General features: G+C 31.5%; 1 protein-coding gene across 3 annotated transcripts; it reads right to left on the minus strand.

Moving 5' to 3' along the window:
* Positions 1-2886: 2886 nt before the first annotated feature.
* On the minus strand, positions 2887-13967 carry LOC139527180 (E3 ubiquitin-protein ligase TRIM71-like). Of its 3 annotated transcripts, XM_071322491.1 has the most exons (3): positions 13823-13951; positions 10053-11497; positions 2887-3090 (listed from the first exon to the last, which is right to left on the minus strand). In XM_071322491.1, the coding sequence occupies exons 2-3, from the start codon at positions 11487-11489 to the stop codon at positions 3085-3087; spliced, it is 1443 nt and encodes a 480-aa protein (XP_071178592.1). In that variant the 5' UTR covers positions 11490-11497; positions 13823-13951; the 3' UTR covers positions 2887-3084. The 3 variants fall into 3 exon arrangements, with proteins under 3 accessions (XP_071178592.1, XP_071178591.1, XP_071178590.1); XM_071322490.1 differs by lacking the exon at positions 2887-3090 and having other exon boundaries at positions 9701-11497; positions 13823-13967; XM_071322489.1 differs by lacking the exon at positions 2887-3090 and having other exon boundaries at positions 9701-11502; positions 13823-13961.
* Positions 13968-20653: the final 6686 nt, after the last annotated feature.

A 20653-nucleotide genomic window follows, 5' to 3' on the forward strand; every position in this document is an offset into this window, starting at 1 on the left:
AGTGCCACTCTAATTTAAATATAATATAAACGTGCCTTAAACAAAAAAGAAATTCGATTTAAGATATAAAAGCAAAGATAGATAAAGCTATACTGATCATTCAGATCTGCAATATTGCTTCAATAAAAAATGTTGGATAGTACCATCTTTAGTTTTTTGTTTCCGTATATACAAACAATAAGGAAATGAAACAGAGAAAATGATTGCATGAACATATGCATGGAGAGAAGAAAAAACAGAGGTATATATAGGGTGGTAAAAAAAGACGTATATGTTACAGGAAATAGAGGTAATTAGGAATTTCACGTAATTACTGGAATTAAGGATTACATGTAATAACTAAAACTGCCCAGTTATACCAGTAATTTCTATTTTTTTAAAGATCGTTTACAACTACTTACTTACTAATAAAACAGTTTTGCATTGTATGATCAGCTGATCAAAGGTAAGGGCAATATTGATTAGAAAATCAGTCAGTACTATTACAAATAATTTCATATCGGTTGAGAATAAGCTTATCTGATTTGATAAAAAGCGGCCACAAGACATTCTTTATACTTCAGTAATAAATTTCATCGGTCATTAACAGAACAAAACGGACCGGAAAACTGGTCGTTAACAGACTTTTACATGATAATGACCGATGGGGCGGGGTTTGTCTGTATAAGTGACGTTTCGTAATAAAACGCAATCGCGATTCAGACGTGTTTACAGTTTACAGTTTAGGAAAATGGAAGACAAATCTGCTTGTGCAGACATGATCGTTTTGCAAGCTTTTAAGATTAAATTAAACTTTATTTTGTATTTCATATCCTGAAGTGACTTGTAGTTATTTAAAACAATGACCGGTCTTCACTCTTTCTTATAGAAATCGTACATTATGATATCTCGAGGTTATTTCGAATAATTTGAATTTATGAATTCTTTTTAAAACATGGTTTAAAAATGAAATAAACATACTAGTTTTTGAAAACGGGTCATTATCGTGATATATTGACAGCCCGTAGGACAGTGGTATTGTCTGCGACAGCGATAATGGCATCGCCTTCGGCTCAGTCATCATCAGTGTGAAAATAAGTCCGGTGACCCATTCTTTTCATTAATGATTTGAAACAAGCAGGATATAAACTACTTTTTGGCAAATTATTAAAATATTCTATGGATTATAATTCAGACACTCCATCTACCTTAACGTTGACTGCTCTTTTTTAGGTTACCACAGGGACATACTGTTTTGATAGCAAATATTGTAAAGGAAAACATGCCACCATAATAAGATCATACTGTTTGGGTAATCACCTTTGAAAAACTGTTTTCTTTTTAATACCAAGACAGTACAGAAAATCAGATTTTGTTTACCAATTGATGTTTAATTCAATAGTAAAATCTAGCACTTTCACCCTTCGCGAAACATACTTATAATTTCTTATGTTAACTGAATAGAATTTAGATAAATATCTAAACACATGTGTTGGTCTGGGTTTACTTGAGTCCCAATACTAACTACATACTTACTACATATTTAAGGTATTTAGGCTACCGGGCGCCTAATTTGTCGAAAAATAAGTATCTGAATTTATGAAGCAATAATGCAAAATGCTTTTGCCCATACGCTAATCCAGAGGGGATCTGTAGGGGGTTATGGGTGTCTTCCTTTGAAATTAATTAAATGTGAACGCAATTTCGTGTTTTAGTTAAGGGTTTTCACCCATTGCAACCTACCTTCCTATCAGTTATTACGGTTATATAGAATGTCGTTATTTTACGACTTTGTACTAAACATGATGGTAAAATTAGCAATGCAACAATAACTTATTTTTTGTAACGCGAAGATTGATCAAATATCATTGCGTCTTAACGTTATGCAACCAACACTCAATCAATCGTTAGTTGTTTCTCCAAATAATTAGAAATCCGTGTGCTACTTGTAAATCTTTTTTTTTAATAAATCATTCAAAAATATCTAGTTTTAATTCAACTGGCTGGTGCTTAATCAATTTTCTGACATGTGCATCATCTGCATCCATCAATAACAAGAAATTCTTTTTCAGTTGATGTGCTTTGTACTATGGTATTTTGGACTTTTGGTTGCTAGCAAATATCTTAGTTGGTCATTGTTATGACACGGTCTCCAGTTATTAACGTGGCTTGTGGGACGATTTACTAGAAAAGGAGTAAGTTCGGTAAGGGCCATATTTGATTTTACAACCGCGAGGGAAAAGTTCTCCAATATCATCGTTCAATTGAAAATCTTAGTTTCAATGTTAATGGTATTGCAACCCATTAAAACTTATCATAGACGAAGCACTTACCAAATATTCATGTGATTTCAAAATTTAACATTATGTTCCAATGCCAACTGACGTAGGACGTGCTTACAAAAAGATTGAACATATTAGTTTATACGGCATTTTGAATTTCAAATAGTTTCCATTCCATACCTTTTTGTTTTCAAAAAAAAGTAAAATCACAACAATACTGACCTTAGAGGAAAATCTGATAGGATCTTTACAGTCTCTGTAGAAATACAGTTTTGAATCTGATGACGATACATTAGTAATGAGCAGCTTATTATTTTCTGTTACTGCTACACATGCAAGATTATATACACCAGTTGGAAAGTTCATAATCACATTACCAAATCAAATAACAAAACACATAAAAACGATTAGACAAGAACTATAGTATTACATGTAATACGAACTTAAATTGAAAAATACTAAAAAGTATTATCACTTTTACTTCTTTATTCAAAATTCAAATTGTAACGTACGCATAAAAAAGTTGCATTTATGTATTATATATATCATGTTTATAAGTTGCACAATGATATAAGAATTCAATTTCAGGTATTCATAATGTTTCACAAAAATTTCTCTGTGTATGTGTAAACATCTACGGACGGGCAATGGTAATTTATAACACACAGTTGTGTAAAGTCATTGTTAAAACACATTCCATACGGACGTTTAATATCATTGTCTTTGTTCAGCATTTCTTGACAATCTTTTCCACCCGATGATATTCTCTGTATGTTGTTGGTTTGATAACCACCGAAATAAACGTTCCTGTGGCGGTCAAGGGTTATGCCTGCTGTTCCAGAAACATCCATATTATATACAAGTTTTCCGTCTAATTTAACACACCGGAGTTTGCTAGGATATCTAATAATCAATTTTTCATTCATATCGTTGTATAACATAAGGTAAATATCACCTAATCCCTGATTTATGGTTTTTAGAGTTGTCCCGTTAATGTCTTAAAGTTTGATTATACCACCTTCAGCCCCAATGTAAATTATGTCACGTCCGGCAGCGATACTAAAACATGTAAATCTAACGTTAACTTTGTCTCCCTTTTCTATCGTTGTTGTGTTTACAAATTGAATAGACTGTTCGTTTGATAGTGTAACAACGGCTTGTTCTGTACCAGGTATAACGGCAACACATCTAGGATTAGAGGGAAAGCTACCTCTGTCTCATACTCCTTACAGTCTCTGTAGACACACAGTTTTGAATCTGATGACGATACATTAGTAATGATCAGCTTATTATTTTCTGTTACTGCTACACATGCAAGATTGTATACACCAGTTTTAAGTTTCAATTCTGTATCCTTTTTAAACATTTTCAGAAAGGGACAACAGAGATTCAATCTTTTCTTCATTTGAATCAAAAGCGATTTCGACTTCTTGTGAATCAGATATTATCTGATTAATTTTTACCTCTGTCCTTTGAATATGTGTCACTTGATGACGCAAGGATATAAATAACTGATTATTCGACCCGTGATCTTTCAAGAAATCTATTTCGTTTTTGTTTTCCTTTAATTCGTCCAATACTTGTTATGTTTCTTCTTTTTGTTTGTTGATATCTGCCTCATGTTTTCGTCGAAGATTTAACACACGTGCTGTAAATTCACGTTCCAAATCGTCAATTCGTTTCATTAACTTTGATTTTGTTGATTGAATCTGCTTAGTTATTGCTGATTCAGCATTTATTAGTAATTGTAAGTTTGACTGTCTGTTATCGTTAAAAGCATTTAATGATGTTATCAGATGTGTTATGTCTTCCGTAACATCGTTAAACAATGTAGAATGTTTTACATCCTTCGAGGCAAGTTCCAATGGAAGTACGGTCTAACAAACCCTGTGTTCAATAGAAGTACAGTCTCTACAGCATACGATCTCATGGTCTGTGCAGTAATAATCCAAAAGCATCTCCGAATGAATTTGACAATTTTCCTTCCCAGACGTAAGGATATTGGATCCTATGAACGACAGGTCAATTACATTGTGAGATTTGAATGCTTTGAATCTGCAATGTGATTCTGCACAGTCTGTACAAAGTCTTTCCTTACAGTCGGAGCAATACTTTATTGCTGTTAATGACTAATCAGCTTCAGAGCAAGGATCACAGAACCTAGTTGATGCCATAGAGAAATTTCTGAAAACAAATGAGATATGAATGAGCATGGAAATAGTAGTGTAAAGCATAGCAAAATCAAAAGTCTTAATATTACGGCAAAATTGCAGAGATTGTGATCTAAGATAAGATTACACTACGGTAAAGAGCAAATGCAGTATTTTTTCAGAAAACCAAAAATAGGGGACAAATAATCCAAAGTTAACCAATAAAAAATAAACACGCTTCGAATTTATACTGGTCACATTACAATGTATCATTATGTATTTGAAACTATATTCTTTGTTTGGTACATAGTACGGTAAAGTGTATGTGTGGTTTCCTTGAAAAGGTTCAATTTATTTTTTTTAGGATTTTTTTTAATTTTTAATCAAAACTGAGAGAATGACAAACTATATATGTAGTTATGGAAATTGCTTATGTTTCAAGAAAGATAACTTTAGCAACTTTATAAACCAAACCGCTATTTGTAAATCAATATATGATACTCCTTGACTGGATTAATGAGGTCATAATCACATAATCTATAAAAACAGAGATCCACTCACATTAAAATGGCTGCTAGATTAAGCTATGATTATATCCATTCCAGAGTAGTGTACGTAGCGTATCACAATATCGGAATTTGATTACAATGACGGAAATCATTATTAAATTACATTGTAAGTTGTCGTATTTAAAAAAAAATGTATCTAATTTTGAAGAAATAATTCAGTCAAAAAAAAGTAATGTTTCTGGTATATCAAAAACTCATAAAATAGAGCAGGCTGATAATTTTGTACACAGATGCAAAAAAGGCTAATCAAATACGAAACCAAAACAACGAATATTTCAAAACGTTTTTCCTATTATGACGAAGGCAACCTATAAGTAAAACGCTTAAATCTTAGAACTAAAAAATCATGCATTAAATACTAGTAATGCATATCAATCCCTTCCACATAAGAAACCCATTTTTACTATCATAGACGTGATTTCATAAAAAAATATTAGAAATATCACATATCCAGCTGTGATGCATCGAGGTGTGAAAAACAGTTTTTGGGTTAAGTATATGTAACGATCGTGTGATGATATTTTGAAATACAATTGGCCAAATGATTGTTAAAACATCTACGTTAATCTCAATGAGACAATAAGTCAACGACAAATACAGTTAAAAGGCAACTGGACGGCCGCATACTATATTTGAAAGGAGACCACAGAAAAATACATAAAAATTCAAGATATAAATCGTCCTCACTTTTTAACAGCTATTAAAATAAATAATACAAGATCTCCCATAAACACCAAATGTTCATGTTCTCAAAGTTATATACATTAAAGATATGACATAAAAAAAAATTCTGGTGAGATTTGTAGCTTGTATTCACTGAAAGGTTTCTAACGTGTCATGGCTCGTATGATTGCTACCTTTTGTTTGATCGTAATGACTGTTGTCTCTTATGAACATCGCCCAACTGCTCATTTTCAAGCCGATCTTTAAACTGAATTAACCAATCAAAATCAATTTCGAGGCTTCCGATCATTTGAATTCAATTTTTCCTAACAAAACAGCGGTTACTATTTTTTATACTTTTTTCATCTTTTATCTTAAGTAAAAAATCAATCTCACTGGCTATTTTTTGCAGTTCAAATCTTTACGTTCTCCTGTCACTTCTTTCATATTTGTTCGTTCCAAAAACACAGACTTTCTTTCATCGTCTTAATTTCATACATTCATTCATTTAATATTTACAAGGACTTGCTTCATTTCACAAAACTTGCACATTGAATCGTTTGTATACAACACAACACACTACACAAATATATAATATAATAATAAAGATTTACCTTATTACAACATATATCGGCCGTTCAAACGATTAGCACTCTCCTTACAGTGTTTTTTCTATAAAGAAGACAAACAATAAGAACATTATTCATTTGAAACCAAATCAAAGTAATAAAAAACCGGAATATTTTGTTGTAATAGTTAAACAGTAACACAATAAAGAACAGATTGTGAAATAATTTACTTTCGATTAAAATCGTCGTCAAAACAAACAATATTTAACACTGCTAAATTAAGAAATCTTACCTGTTGGATTTAAAACGAGATCAACAGATTCAAAAAAAAACACGACTTTTCTGCTGTTTAACTTGCATGCGCGTAGCTACGTTTACGTCAAAACGCCCGGGCGTACACTTGAATTTTGAAAATGAAACAAATAATCGACATAAAATTTAAAAAAAAACTGGTCAAAAGCACACCAGCCTTGTGCTTCTTTATTCAATGGATTGTAATTTTGAATAAAAAGGGACTAAATTTACTCAAATAGATCATTTAATATATTTGTTCGAATCTTTTGTAAAAGTCTGAATCTACTATGAATTCTACGTACTTTTCTTGTATTTTAAAAAGCAATTCACTATCTACTCAGATTCGATATGCTGTTTGTATTTTTGTCGAGCCTGTGATTTATGTCCCAAAAACGAGACAAAGCGGCGTCAATATTTAGGTTCCGAATGTGGATAAAGTCTTTTGAATGACTCTCCGTGAAATTTTACGAAAGATGGACAGAAACTGTTTATGATCAAAAAAGTATTCAGAGCAATATAATTATGCAATTATATCTTTAATTTTCCCGCATTTTAAGGACAAAATGTATTTCTTTCTGCAATTAATAAGTGGTCGCAGTTTTGGCTTACATTTTGTTATTTTCTCAATTACAGTTAACTACTTGTCGAACCTTCAACGAATTTTATGAAAATGCCAAATGTCTAAAGCTGAAATTTTGAAAGCATTTGTTTTCGTTCATTTTTCTGTTCTTTTCTGATAGATAGATAGCCGGACTCTTCTTAACGCAATTAATTGTTTTACATGCTCAATTTATAAACCTTCATAGATTGTCGTGAAATATTCCAGATCAAGAAAAAAAACCGTCAAACGAAAATTTAAGATTTTTTTTAAATCCCTTTAAAGGAACGATAAATTGATTCACTTTTTGTGTCAAGAAATCCTAGGTGTTTCAGAATAATTTTTTTTATATTTCCCCTCTTAGATATTTCAGTTTTCGTGTTCATTTAAAGGTGCTTTTGTCGATTGTATGCTCACTCACGGCACCCTTTAAACTTATTTAAAAGTGATATTGGTTTGGACGTTTTCTCTAAAACCAATGACCATTAGGCTCCCTTCCGGGTTAATACGATGAATATAAAGTTAACATATGGAAATATTCTTTATAAAGCACAGAAATGTCAGTATTCACCTCAGAAACTAACAAAATCTTTGAATAGACTTATCAAGAAGGGATATAGTTACGATACTGTTGTCAGGTCATTAAAGATTGCTTATTTTGGCGTTAATATTGATTCACTTATAGGGTCTTTGCATCGGAACTAAACACATTTTATTCAAAAACCAGTTGTTGGCATGACACGGGATATGTTCTTCTCATATATGTTATGATGGTATGATACTAAACCCCTTACGGGAAGGATTGTGCCTGATATTCATATGATGAAATCATAATTTTTCAATCAGTTTAACTGAAGTCTGGAGCTGGCATGTCAGTTAACTGCTAGTAGTCTGTTGTTATTTATGTATTATTGTCATTTTGTTTATTTTCTTTGGTTACATCTTCTGACATCAGACTCGGACTTCTCTTGAATTGAATTTTAAATGTGCGTATTGTTATGCATTTACTTTTTTACATTGGCTAGAGGTATAGGGGAGGGTTGAGATCTCAAAAACATGTTTAACCCCGCCGCATTTTTGCGCCTCGCCCTGTCCCAAGTCAGGAGCCTCTGGCCTTTGTTAGTCTTGTATTTTTTTAATTTTAGTATCTTGTGCACAATCTGGATATTAGTATGGCGTGCATTATCACTGAACTAGTATATATTTGTTTAGGGGCCAGCTGAAGGACGCCTCCGGGTGAGGGAATTTCTCGCTACATTGAAGACCTGTTGGTGACCTTCTGCTGTTATTATTGTTTTTTTATATGGTCGGGTTGTTGTCTCTTTGACACATTCCCCATTTCCATTCTCAATTGTATATTACAAAATGTAACCAAAACAAATAAACCATTTAGATTCAAAAGTATGTTGCCATCAATGATTTTTTACTAAAAGGAATCATTACGGTATCTCATTCTCGATAGCTTTTGGGGGCTTCGTCCTTTTCGAACACACTACCAGCAGGTGCTTTATCATTGAGCGGTTGACACCCCTCATGTCCCTCGCCAAGGTTCGGGCGTACACGTTAAAATAACCCAACTACGCCACTGACTTGTAATACTGGTTCTTTAGCCAGCACTAAGACAATACTAGAACTTAATGTAGAAATTATATAAGGATAATAAAGTTTGTTGTATGACATACTTAAACACTACGTGGCTCTGTTATCAGTCTAGTTTAACTTCATGCGACACTTTGGGTAAAAATAGATTTAAAAAATTACAATTTCATGGTAAACGTTTTTGTAATAAATCATAATGTTTTATTACAATTTGATGTCTAAAAAGCAATAAAGATATAATCAAATATTACAATAGATAATTATGCATGCGGCAGCAGGGATATTTCATTCGATTTGATGTTTTAAAGTTTATTGAAACAGAAAAGCGTTAAAGCACACATTAAATTTAACAACTTTCCAATACTGAAAAAACAATGCAATAATTGTTATCTATTTAGGTGGTACCCAATACCTTGACTAGAATAAATTTTGCTCGTTTAATTTTAATAAAATATTTACTTGAACGTTTGAAAAAAATATAAAATTTCAAAAAACTTGAACCCATCACTTTCTGGAAAAAATGGTTTGATATATAGCAGTTTGACAAACACTCATTTTGATCATTGAGAGCCTTAATATTTTCTTAACAATACAAAGTGATTAAAACGTTTGGCTGATTTTATTGACTTATCTCCGCCGCAGTGTTAAGAACAACCTTTAAGATAAATATTGAATAATTGTTCACTTTACCATCATTTATACGCAATTATGGACAATAACAGTCGTTACATTTCGGGGAAAGACAAACAACACGTGACATGTATCCTATATTTATACAACAAATAAAAATCCTACAAACAATCCACTTACAAAATAAAGCAAACTCAAAATGTAACGGCACGAAATAATACGAAATACCTCGAATGAACGTAGACGAGTTTGATATGTTAACACTAAATCCCATTACATTTTAAGTCATTGGTTTAATTGTATGCCATATCTCATTTTGTTATTTATTCTCATATATATAACTAATTTCTTGTGGCTGAATGGAGAGTAAACGTTTGCATGCTTGTGTTTGTTCTTTTGATTTCACCATTGTCAAACATTGTATATTTACATTTGACATTTCGCGGACTTTTATAGCTGACTATTCGAAATAGGTTTTCAATATTTATATTGTTTCACCTGTACATTTACTTGCATTTGAATACAGATACGGACTGGTGAAGGTTATTAATAACAAATAATTTTGTAAAGTCATTGTTAAAACACATTCCATATGGATTGTCAATGTCATTGTCTTTGTTCAGCATTTCTTCACAATTTTCTCCATCTGTTGACATTCTTTGTATGTTGTTGGTCTCAAAACCGCCAAAATAAATGTTCCTCTGTCGATCAAGTGTTACATCTGCTACTCCTGAAACGTCCTTACTGTAAACTAGTGTTCCATCTAATTTTACACAAAGGAGTTTACCAACACATCTAACAATCAAATGATCATGAATATCATCGTATGCTATGAAGTAAATACAATTAGATCCATGATGGATTGATTTTAGAATTGTCCCATTGGTGTCTAATGTTTTGATAGTGCCACTTTTACCTCCAACGTAAATCATCTCTCGTCCAGCAGTGATACCATGACATGTAAATCCAACTTTAACGTTGTCGCCCTTTGTCATCGTTGTTGTGTTAATAAATTGTATAGACTTTGCGTTAGGTAGGGTAATAACAGCTCTGTCCGTACCAGGTATCACATCAACACAATACGGTGCGGAGGAAAATATTATCTCTGTCTCATACTCTTTACAGTCTCTGTAAACATAGAGTTTCAGAGCGGATGATGATGTACTAGTAATGAGCAGCTTATTATTATCTGTCACTGATACACTTAAAAGATTTTTTACCACATTAGTATTAAGTTTTAATACTGTATCCTTCTCAAAACCTAGAATGTTTTTCATTGGTTTCGCCATTATCTGGGCTTGTTGAAATTTCTTTGGTTTAAATTGAACTTTACATGGTTGAACATACTCTAATAGTGACCCGAGAGACTCAAGCTTGACATCTTTCTTGTCATCAAAGATAATATCGATTTCTTGTGAATTTGATACCATCTGCTGAATCTTTGCCTCGGCGCTATGAATATTTGTTACTTGTTGGCGCAAGAATATAAAGAGCTGATTCTTAGATCCATGATCTCTCAAAAAATTCATTTCGTTTTTATTTTCTATAACATTGACCAAGACTTGCGATATTTCTTGCTTTTCTTTGTTGATTTCCATTTCATGTTTTCGTTGGAGAGATGACAAACTGGTCGTTAATTCACGCTCCAAATCGTCAATTTGTTTCAAAAATTTGGATTTCACTGCTCGGATCTGCTTAGTTATTGTTGATTTAGTTTTCTCAATTGATTGTAAGTTTGACTGTCTGTTATTGTCTAAAGCATTCAATGTTGTGATCAGATGCGTTATGTCTTCCATAACATCGTTAAACAGTGCAGACTTTCTAACATCTTTCGAGGCAAGTTCCAATGGGAGTACGTTCTGACAAAGCCTGTGTTCATTAGATATGCAGGCTCTACAACATACGATCTCATGATCTGTGCAGTAATAATCCAATATCATTTCTGAATGGTCATTGCAGTTTTTCTTCGCAGATATTAGGATATTGGATCCGATGGCCGACAGGTCGATAACATGGTGAGTTTTGAAGGCTTTGGATCGGCAATGTGATTCCCCACAGTCTGTACAAAGTCTTTCTTCACAGTCAGAGCAATACTTTGTTGCTGTTAATGACTTATTAGCTTCAGAACAAGGATCACAGAAACTAGCTGCTGCCATAGGAAACCCTTGACTACAAAGAAATGTTGTATGGTTTTATTATACTCCAGATCCAAAAAAAAATCTAGATTTTCTATATTTAAGCGATTTTTTCTGAGAAGTTTTAGCAGTGATGTTAGAGTATATTCCTATGCGGCAACAATAAACTAGGCAATAAGACATAATACACCCAGAGTTTTTGTCATATTCCAGAGGAAATTTTAATATCGTTTTCTCGATATAAAGAAATTTTGACACAGAATATCTTCCAAAAGAATAATAAATTTGAGTGTCGCTTGTTGATGAAAGTAGATACAGAGCAAAATACCAATTTATATGACGTTATGGTTATTTCTCCCGGAACTTATAAAGAAGAAAATCGACGAGAAACATTACGTGGCTAGTGAACTTGACCAAAAACATATTCTAATAATTTGATCGTTTTCCATTTAATGCTTATTGTAAGGAATACACAGATGATGTCCCCGCTTGAATATAATGTTATGAAGGGGTATAACTCAAGACAGGTAAAAGTGACGATGCCAAAATTCAAATTTTATCTGTGTGTTCTGGTAAAAAGCATTGTGTATAAGATGCATTACATTTCGTTAAGGCAAGCTCAAGTTAGAGAACGGAAACTGAGATTAAGCATTGTTTTGCTATTTGTAAAGAAACAAATCAACAACAAAAAAAGAAAAAAGACGCCACCCTCATTCAAATTGGATCTTAGTTTTTTGGTCATAGGCATTGTTTATAACATTCCTAACATTTGGTAGAGGCAAACTAAAGTTAGAGAACGGAAACCAATGTTTGGACGTAAGAAAGTAAGGATGGGAGTACAGACGGTCAAGAGTAAAACTTAATTTCCCGGTTAAAATAGTAACAATGTTCAAGTTTCGCAATCGGAATATGCCAAATTATATAAGTGTATTATGATATAAAATTGGATCAACCAGCTCATTGATTCGTGGAAAAATGGAGATATAAATCTATGGTTGTGTAATGTTGTTTGCTAGGGTTATTTTAGATTTTTTAGTTGTTTATACTTTTATAGCATTACCATGATTACCTGACCTCCAAAAAATTGAATGTCTATTGCATACTAAAATCTCATCAAAGACACAGAATTTAAACATCAGACGCGCATGTTTTCTACATTTACATTAAAAATTATTGCGATACAGACCGTTAAAACGATTAGTCTAGTCAAAATAAGATTTAACCTGAAACATGTGAAACTAATTGCAACAGAACATGGTGTAATTCTAATTTATAGCATTATGCCCTTAATTTACACAGAAAAAAGTCCCGTAAAATATAACTTGAGGAAAACTCAAAATCAGCATTTTGATTTCCTATGAAAATAATCATTGGAAGGAGAGATAACTCCTTAAAAGTTTGTCTTTTTTTTGGTCTTTTTCGGTTGATTTTCTTGAAATTTATGTAAAGTATGATACTTTGATGGGGTTATAAGTTTGTGTTTGACTAAACTATATACTCTTTTGCTCATGAAATGTACAAAACCGAAGTAGTTTGGGTAGTTTTATTTTTGAGTGCATTTTTTCATTAAAGAAATTGCAAATTTGAAGTGTTTTTTTTTAAATAATGTGAAAATTTGGTATTGTTTATATCTGTTTATTTTATTTTTTCAGCATCTTACTTGTCTATAGAAACTTTAAACCACAAAAAGAAGATTACATGCTTAATTAGTTTTATTAAATTTGAGATTCTTTAGCTTGACATGTTGAAAAATTCAATAAATGGTCAATTAATGAATTACGAAATCTAGATTATAGCTTGATAAAAGATATGAAAACACCGTTCGAGTTATACTCTAAAGACCGCTCAATACATTCTGATGAATAGATGCGGTAAAGTTATAATTTTGTATCAATTTTTATTGATGTTTCTGCCTTTTTTGCAAGAGTTATCTCCCTTTTCAATGCAAATCTTCATAGGAATTTTAAATGGTGATGTTTATTGTCTACCTCAAGTCAGATTTTATGGGACTTTTTTCTGTGTATATTTGGGGTATATTGCTAAAGATTAAAACTTGAAAATCTTCTGTTGCAATTACTTTCGGGCTAGGGTCAATTTATGCTTGATTGACTGGACTAGATTCGCAAGTCCTTAACAGTGATCTATACATAAAGACGAAAAAGAGACAATCCATTTAAAACCAAACAATTTTTTATTTACCAAACCGAATATCGGAATGTAACATGTGTTATAGCAAAACAGAAACTCAACGAAGAAAGAATTGGTATTTTTTTTACTTTCGCTTTTAACTGTATAAACCCATGTTTGTTTAGCTCTTTGTCAAAATAAATTACTTCAAAACTATGAAAACATACCTGATTGATTTTACGACGGTCTACGAATTCAGAATAAACCACGAATGTTCTACTGATTAACTTATAATACTTGTTCTGGAAGACAAAACTACGTCAACAACTGTGTGGTGTATGACGATTTTAAACACTTCGTGGCGCTGTTATCTGCCTAGTTACACTTCCTGGTTAAAAATAAATCACATAAATTGAATAATTCATGCAAAACGATTTCGCAATATTAAAATCAAATTGTTTATTGCTAGAGTTGTATATAGAAAAATCATAATGAAAATTACAATAGATAATAATGCTGGCTACAGAGGAATATTTTTCGATTTTATGATTCAAGGATTTATTGACACAGATAGCTTTCTATTAAGAATCATGTGGACTGCAAAATCTAATTAGAATTTTAATTTTCCAAAACAGCAAGAACTTTATATATCTAGAACATGCTATGCCTTAAAACTTTTCCTGATGAACAGGTTGGTTTGTACTCAGAGTAAATTTGGAAGTGAAAAGGCAGACATTTTAATTAAGCCAAGGGTCCATATGAACCTTAAGGGACCGGTCATTATTTATCTCCAGGGGGCGGCAAAAAAGTAGGGGGAGTCATGAAAAAAATTGAATCTGATAGAGGGGGGTCATTCGTTTTCATGTTGATCAAGTAGGGGGCAGGATTTTATTGGCCATAGATTCATTGATCGCCATATAGTCTAGTCAATCTAGCATAGATTTGACCCCAACTTTGAAGTAATTGCAACAGAAGATTTTTAAGTTTTAATCTTTAGCATTATACCCCAAATATACAGAGAAAAAGTCGAACAAAATCTACCTTGAAGAAAACTAAAAAATCACTATTCTAAAATTACTATGGAGATTTGCATTGAAATGTGAGATAACTCTGCAAATAAAGCAGAAATAGTAATATTAATTGATACAAAATTATAACTTTACCCCTTCTATTCAACAGAATGTATAGATTCTTGATATTTTAAGACGTCTTTAGAGTATAACAAACAACTCTACATGTGTTTTCATATCTTTTATCAAGCTACAACATAAGATTCATAATTCATTAGTTGACATTTTATTAGATTTTTCTACATGTCAAGGTAAAGAATCTCAAATTTAATAAAACTAATTAATCATATATTCATTCTTTTCTTTTTGTGGTTTAAAGTTTCATTATAAACGGTAGATGCTGAACAAATTTAATTTACAGATATAACCAATACCAAATATTCACATTATTTTTTTATTGGTCACAAAGCCATAAATTTGCAATTTCTTTAATGAAAAATGTGCAAAAAAAAAATACCCATAACACTTTGGTTTCGTACATTTCAGGAGGTGAATATTCAATACTAGTAATATAGTCAAATACAAACTCCATCCAAGTATCATGCTTTACACGAATTTGAAAATCAACCGAAAACTGACCCCAAAAAAAATTCTCTTAAGAAATTAAAAATGCTGATTTTGAGTTTACCTCAAGTAAAGATTTTATGGGACTTTTTTCTGTGTATATTTGTGGCTAAATGCTATAGATGAGAACTAAAACATTTTCTGTTGCAATTAGTTTGAGGTTCAAACTAAGTTGGACTGGACTAATATACCATGACCATAGACTGTTTAGGCCCTCCAGAGCTAACTTGCCTCCTAGTTTGACTCTTTAACAAATATGAAACTGTCACTATCAGTGATCCGGCTATAGCTAGTCACTTTACTCTTTGACTAATTTTATTGTCAAGTGAATAATGAATATAACCAAAAAATGTGAAAAATTAGTCACTTTTCTTATGTTTTTCTTAGCCATGATGTTGTAGGACTACGAAACTAGGAATAGAGACTATAAAATTGGTTTCATAATCTTGGCTTCTCAACAGCAAAGGTTGACTTTGCTTTTTGAAGGTAACACCATTTTTATTTTTCAAGATGAACTCATATATTTTACAAACTGTTGTGTTATGTGTACAAAAAATATTCTTAAAGACATTTTCAAAGCATTTTCTTCTTATTTTTATTCCATATCTGAAATATACCTCATATAGATTTCTAATATAAATAAATATATGAATGATTTGTTCATTGTTGAAGACCCTCCGTCTAGAAGTAGAAATGAATCATTTATAATACAAAATTTTGTATTGAAAGGCCAAGAAAAGCTTCATTTCAACATCTCTAACTTGAGAAAAGACATCCTTACATTCTGTATCAATACAATAAAAAATTATGCTCAGATATCAATCAAAGTTCAAATTTTTTACTCTTTAAAACTGAAAATGACGAAATCATAATTGAATACCAGTAACCAACTTAAACTCCAATTAGTTTTGAGTTTGACGAGATGGTGCATACCATTGGCTGAATACCCAGCTAAATATGCCACATTTTAAAATCTGATTTTATATAATATATTTTTTTAAATTTTGACATTTTGAAAATACTTTTAGTCTAAGATACTGTATTCATTTAATTGCTTTGGAGAAAAATACTTTGGTGTTGGAATCTTCACTATAAATGAATATTTTGTTTAACTTTATAAGAATTGCACTTCACATATATGATATACTGTCTCATGATTTTTTAGAGCAATTTTATCATATTAAAGGGTATTTTCAATAAAAAATACAAAATTTGCGATTTGAAATAGTAATCAAAATGCTGATTTGAGATAACTATGGTTTTATTGTTTTATAATAATATCTTAATATAAACTAATTGTTGATATTATAGTAAATTGCATTTGTATTTATGGGAAAAAGTTCTTGACACTTTATTTCTTCACACAATGGGCATGTTGTCCTCAAGGCTCAATGCATTCTCTGTGTATGTGTATCAAAATACCTTACTCGGAATATTAGCAACATATGATAATTGAATCATTTGAAACCTTTCAATTATAATCAGAAAAGAGGGGGGTTAAGTTTTTATGTAGTTGAAAGAGGGGGGTTAATTTTTTTATCACATTTTGAAAAGGGGGGGTCAATCATATTTTATCATTTCAAATTTACATTTGCCCCCCCCCCCCCTAGAGATAAATAATGACCGGTCCCTAAGTGCAGAAAAAAAGGATATGATTTTGTGTATTACATAGGTAGATTTTATATTCACTTTACAATTATTATATTAATTTTTCATTTGTCATTAATACGAAATAATGGACATACAATTACAAACTTCAGTAACAGACAAGCTCAAAGACAAGGTCAAAGACAAGGTCAAAGACAAGGTCAAAGACAAGGTCAAAGACAAGGTCAAAGACAAGGTCAAAGACAAGGTCAAAGACGAGGTCAAAGACAGACAAATATCAAAATAGCCAATAAAACAATTTTAAAAAATCCAATTAACTTTCACTTAGAAAATTAACAATACTGAAAGATTAACGACGCAAGATGATACCAAAGACCGTGAATAAACGTAGCCGGTTTTCTTTTGACAACATATTGATTGCATTTGGAGGTAGAATTTTTCATCAAATTGTCGAACTATGAGACTCTCCTTGTAAACCTCTTCTAATATGAGCGCCACTGATGTCTTATGTAGACGAAACGCGCGTCTGTCGTACTAAATTATAATCCTTGTACCTTTGATAGCTAATTTCATATGAATCGGATATACGTCCGGCACTTGTCAAAAACAAGAATTTCATATGAGAGAATTTATCTTCCACCAAAATAAAATACTGCTTGTTAATCAGTAAATTTTCAATATAATATAAATGTAATTTCATGGTAAGTATATTTAACTAAATTCATATAAAATGTTTATTTTTGAAATCTCAAGAAGAGATTTTATATGAATTATTTGGGTTAAATATATTTACCACAATACACCACCACCCCTGGCATAAATTCAGTTTTTCGTTCACATAATTGAAATTATGCAATTAAACGACAAATTAAAGTAAAGTTACTATATCTTTCTCAGGTAATTTATGACGTAGCTGAGTACATCTTATGGATGTAATTTTTAATCACCTAGTTAATTGCGATGAGACCATGTTGTGAAACATATCATATCTCTCTATATGATATGTTAAAACGAAATAGTTAAACCACACATCATTTGCGGTCAAGCGGTTTTGTAGTATGTCAGGTCTTACTTTTATTCCTAAATAACTCAATTCTTGCTACTACATAAAAAACTACTCGTTTACAAGCTACTGTGTGTTCTTTAAATTTCATCAATTAAATAATTTGGTATGTTAATTTTTTCATCAATAAGAAATGATGGACTATTTGGTAGTACTATTGATGTTTGTTTACCTTCGACCTTATATTCCAGTCATAGCCAGAATATAAACACAATAAAAATCCAATAAGATTAATGAAAAATTACGAATTCAACGAATCTTCTGGAAATCACGATAGAAAGCGCCACATCTGAAATATCGGGCCAAGTAGAAGACGCTGGATAAGTTGATCACGAAGAATAATGTGGAGACATGAAATACTCTGTCCATGTCACTCATGCACTAGTTGATTAAATGAAATGTTGCTCTAGATCTGTCGTTAGTTTTCCTATGGTTTTTTTTGTGTAGTGTTGTTTGCCTGATGGGATTTTCTTTTTTAGTCATTGTGTTATCAGTTTATTTGCGACTTATGAGATTATCCCTCTATTATCTTTCGTTTCTCTCGTAATACAATTTCATACATAGTTTTATGTGATTTTTGGTTTTTTTGATTTTTTTTTAGGGGGTGTTATTTTTTTTATCGTTGTTAATTACTCTTAATGTTACCTTCAGTGCTTTACAGACTCCTAACTTGCATGAAATGATATAAATTTAAATAACTATATTAGTTGCCATGTTAACTTTAAACCATAGGTTTGTATCAGTATACATTAATTGACAATTTACACACTTATATATATGCACATACCATTTATTACAGCAAACAGTACACAAATCAACCAGTTGAACACAGTGACTCTTATTTCTCTAAAATAGTAGCCAAATTCTCACATTTTAGTCTTACAATTAGGGTTTCATTTAGGGACGGAAAGCTCGTAAAACATTTAATGGCTTTGAATATAGTCACTTTTGCTGCAGTACAAAAGAAAATTTATTGAATTGAAAAAGCAAAAGATTTAGTTTTTATTAACAAAGTTGTTTACAATAATCTATTGAGAAATTAATATTCAAACGTTTTTAGTATTTTTTAAATATAATTAGATATCTGGCTTCAAGATATATATTTGTATTCAATTAAACATTTCAAAATCCAAGCTTTTCAATTCAAACATTTGTAGTATGATTGTATTAAATAAATATAATTTAATATCCAGCTTCAAGATATATATTTGTATTCAATTAAACACTTCAAAATCATAGCATTTCAATTCAAACGTTTGTAGTTTGACTGTATTAAATAAAAATAATTAGATATCCAGCTTCCAGATATATATTTGTGTATAAGTAAACACTTCAAAATCCAAGCATTTCAATTTGAAAGCAGAGTGACTGAAATATGTAAGTGTCAATATGCATCTAAAGTGATTATCATTTTCATATATACATTAACAAGGGTACACATAATTACATCAAGTTCATTTCAATGTACGTAAATAAAGGCAACAGTAGTATACCGATGTTCAAACTCATAAATCCATGGATAAAAAACAAAATCGGGGTAACAAACTAAAACTGAGGGAAACGCATTAAATATAAGAGGAGAACAACGACACAACACTACAATGTAACACACACAGAAACGGACCAAGCAACAGACAAAATCCCACGAGAATAACAAATATATCATCAAAACCAAATACATGAATTTGGGATAGACAAGTACCGTGACACGTCTTATCGCAATGTGAATTTATACTAAAAATTAAGAGAAAACAAACGACGCAACGTTAAAATGTAACACATACAGAAACGAACTGTAATATAACAATGGCCATATTCCTGACTTGGTACAGGACATTTTTAAAGAAAAAAATGGCGGGTTGAACCTGGTTTTGTGGCATGCCAAACCTCCCTCATTTATAGCCATGTGAAATATAACATTAAAAGGACAACTCAACACCACAGGACTACAATATAAATAAATTGGAGAACACAATTGACAAAGAAACACACAAACAACAGCCAACAAAAGGCAACAAGTTGAAAATGTTAATACGCCAGAAGTGCATTTTATCCACACAAGATCTACTAGTGACGCCCAGATTCAAAAGTTTGAAAGCCGAAACAAGCACAAAGTCGAACAGCATCGAGGACCAAAAGATAAAAAAAGCTGTGCCAAAAACGGCCAGGGTTTTTTGTTAGTTACCAGAACATCCCTATTATTTAGAATAATTTATACTTTTGCAAACAGTAAATTTATAAAATTACTAAACAAAAGCTGTACATGATAAAACTGAAATATTAACTAATTACAGGAAACAACTGATATACATTACATAACCAGACATTTGATACAATTTATCTTTTTCAATGAACGGTTCTGATCAAACTATTCATAGAGACCAGGATTAAAATTTGAAATACTTAAATTGATAACTATTCTACAAACTAACAAACTGGCAATGTTTCAAATCATTAAATGGAGATACCACACCGATATGTATATGCTACAGAGGTATAGAAAATATAACCTGTCATTAATTTGGTTTAGTAAGAAAAAAATTTACAAATCATATGTAATATGCAAATTGATCATGTTTGCATTCATCCCACATCTTCCAATTTTACTTGTAAAAGGTAAATCCTAAAAATACTGAACTCCGATGAAAATTCAAACGTAAAAACGAAAGACCCTAATCAAATGGGAAAAACGGTAAAATTCCTGACTTGGTACAGGTATATTCTTATGTAGACATTGTTGATTGAACCTGGGT

The sequence above is a fragment of the Mytilus edulis genome, chromosome 6, assembly GCF_963676685.1.
Source record: "Mytilus edulis chromosome 6, xbMytEdul2.2, whole genome shotgun sequence".
Taxonomy (NCBI): Eukaryota; Metazoa; Mollusca; class Bivalvia; order Mytilida; family Mytilidae; genus Mytilus; species Mytilus edulis.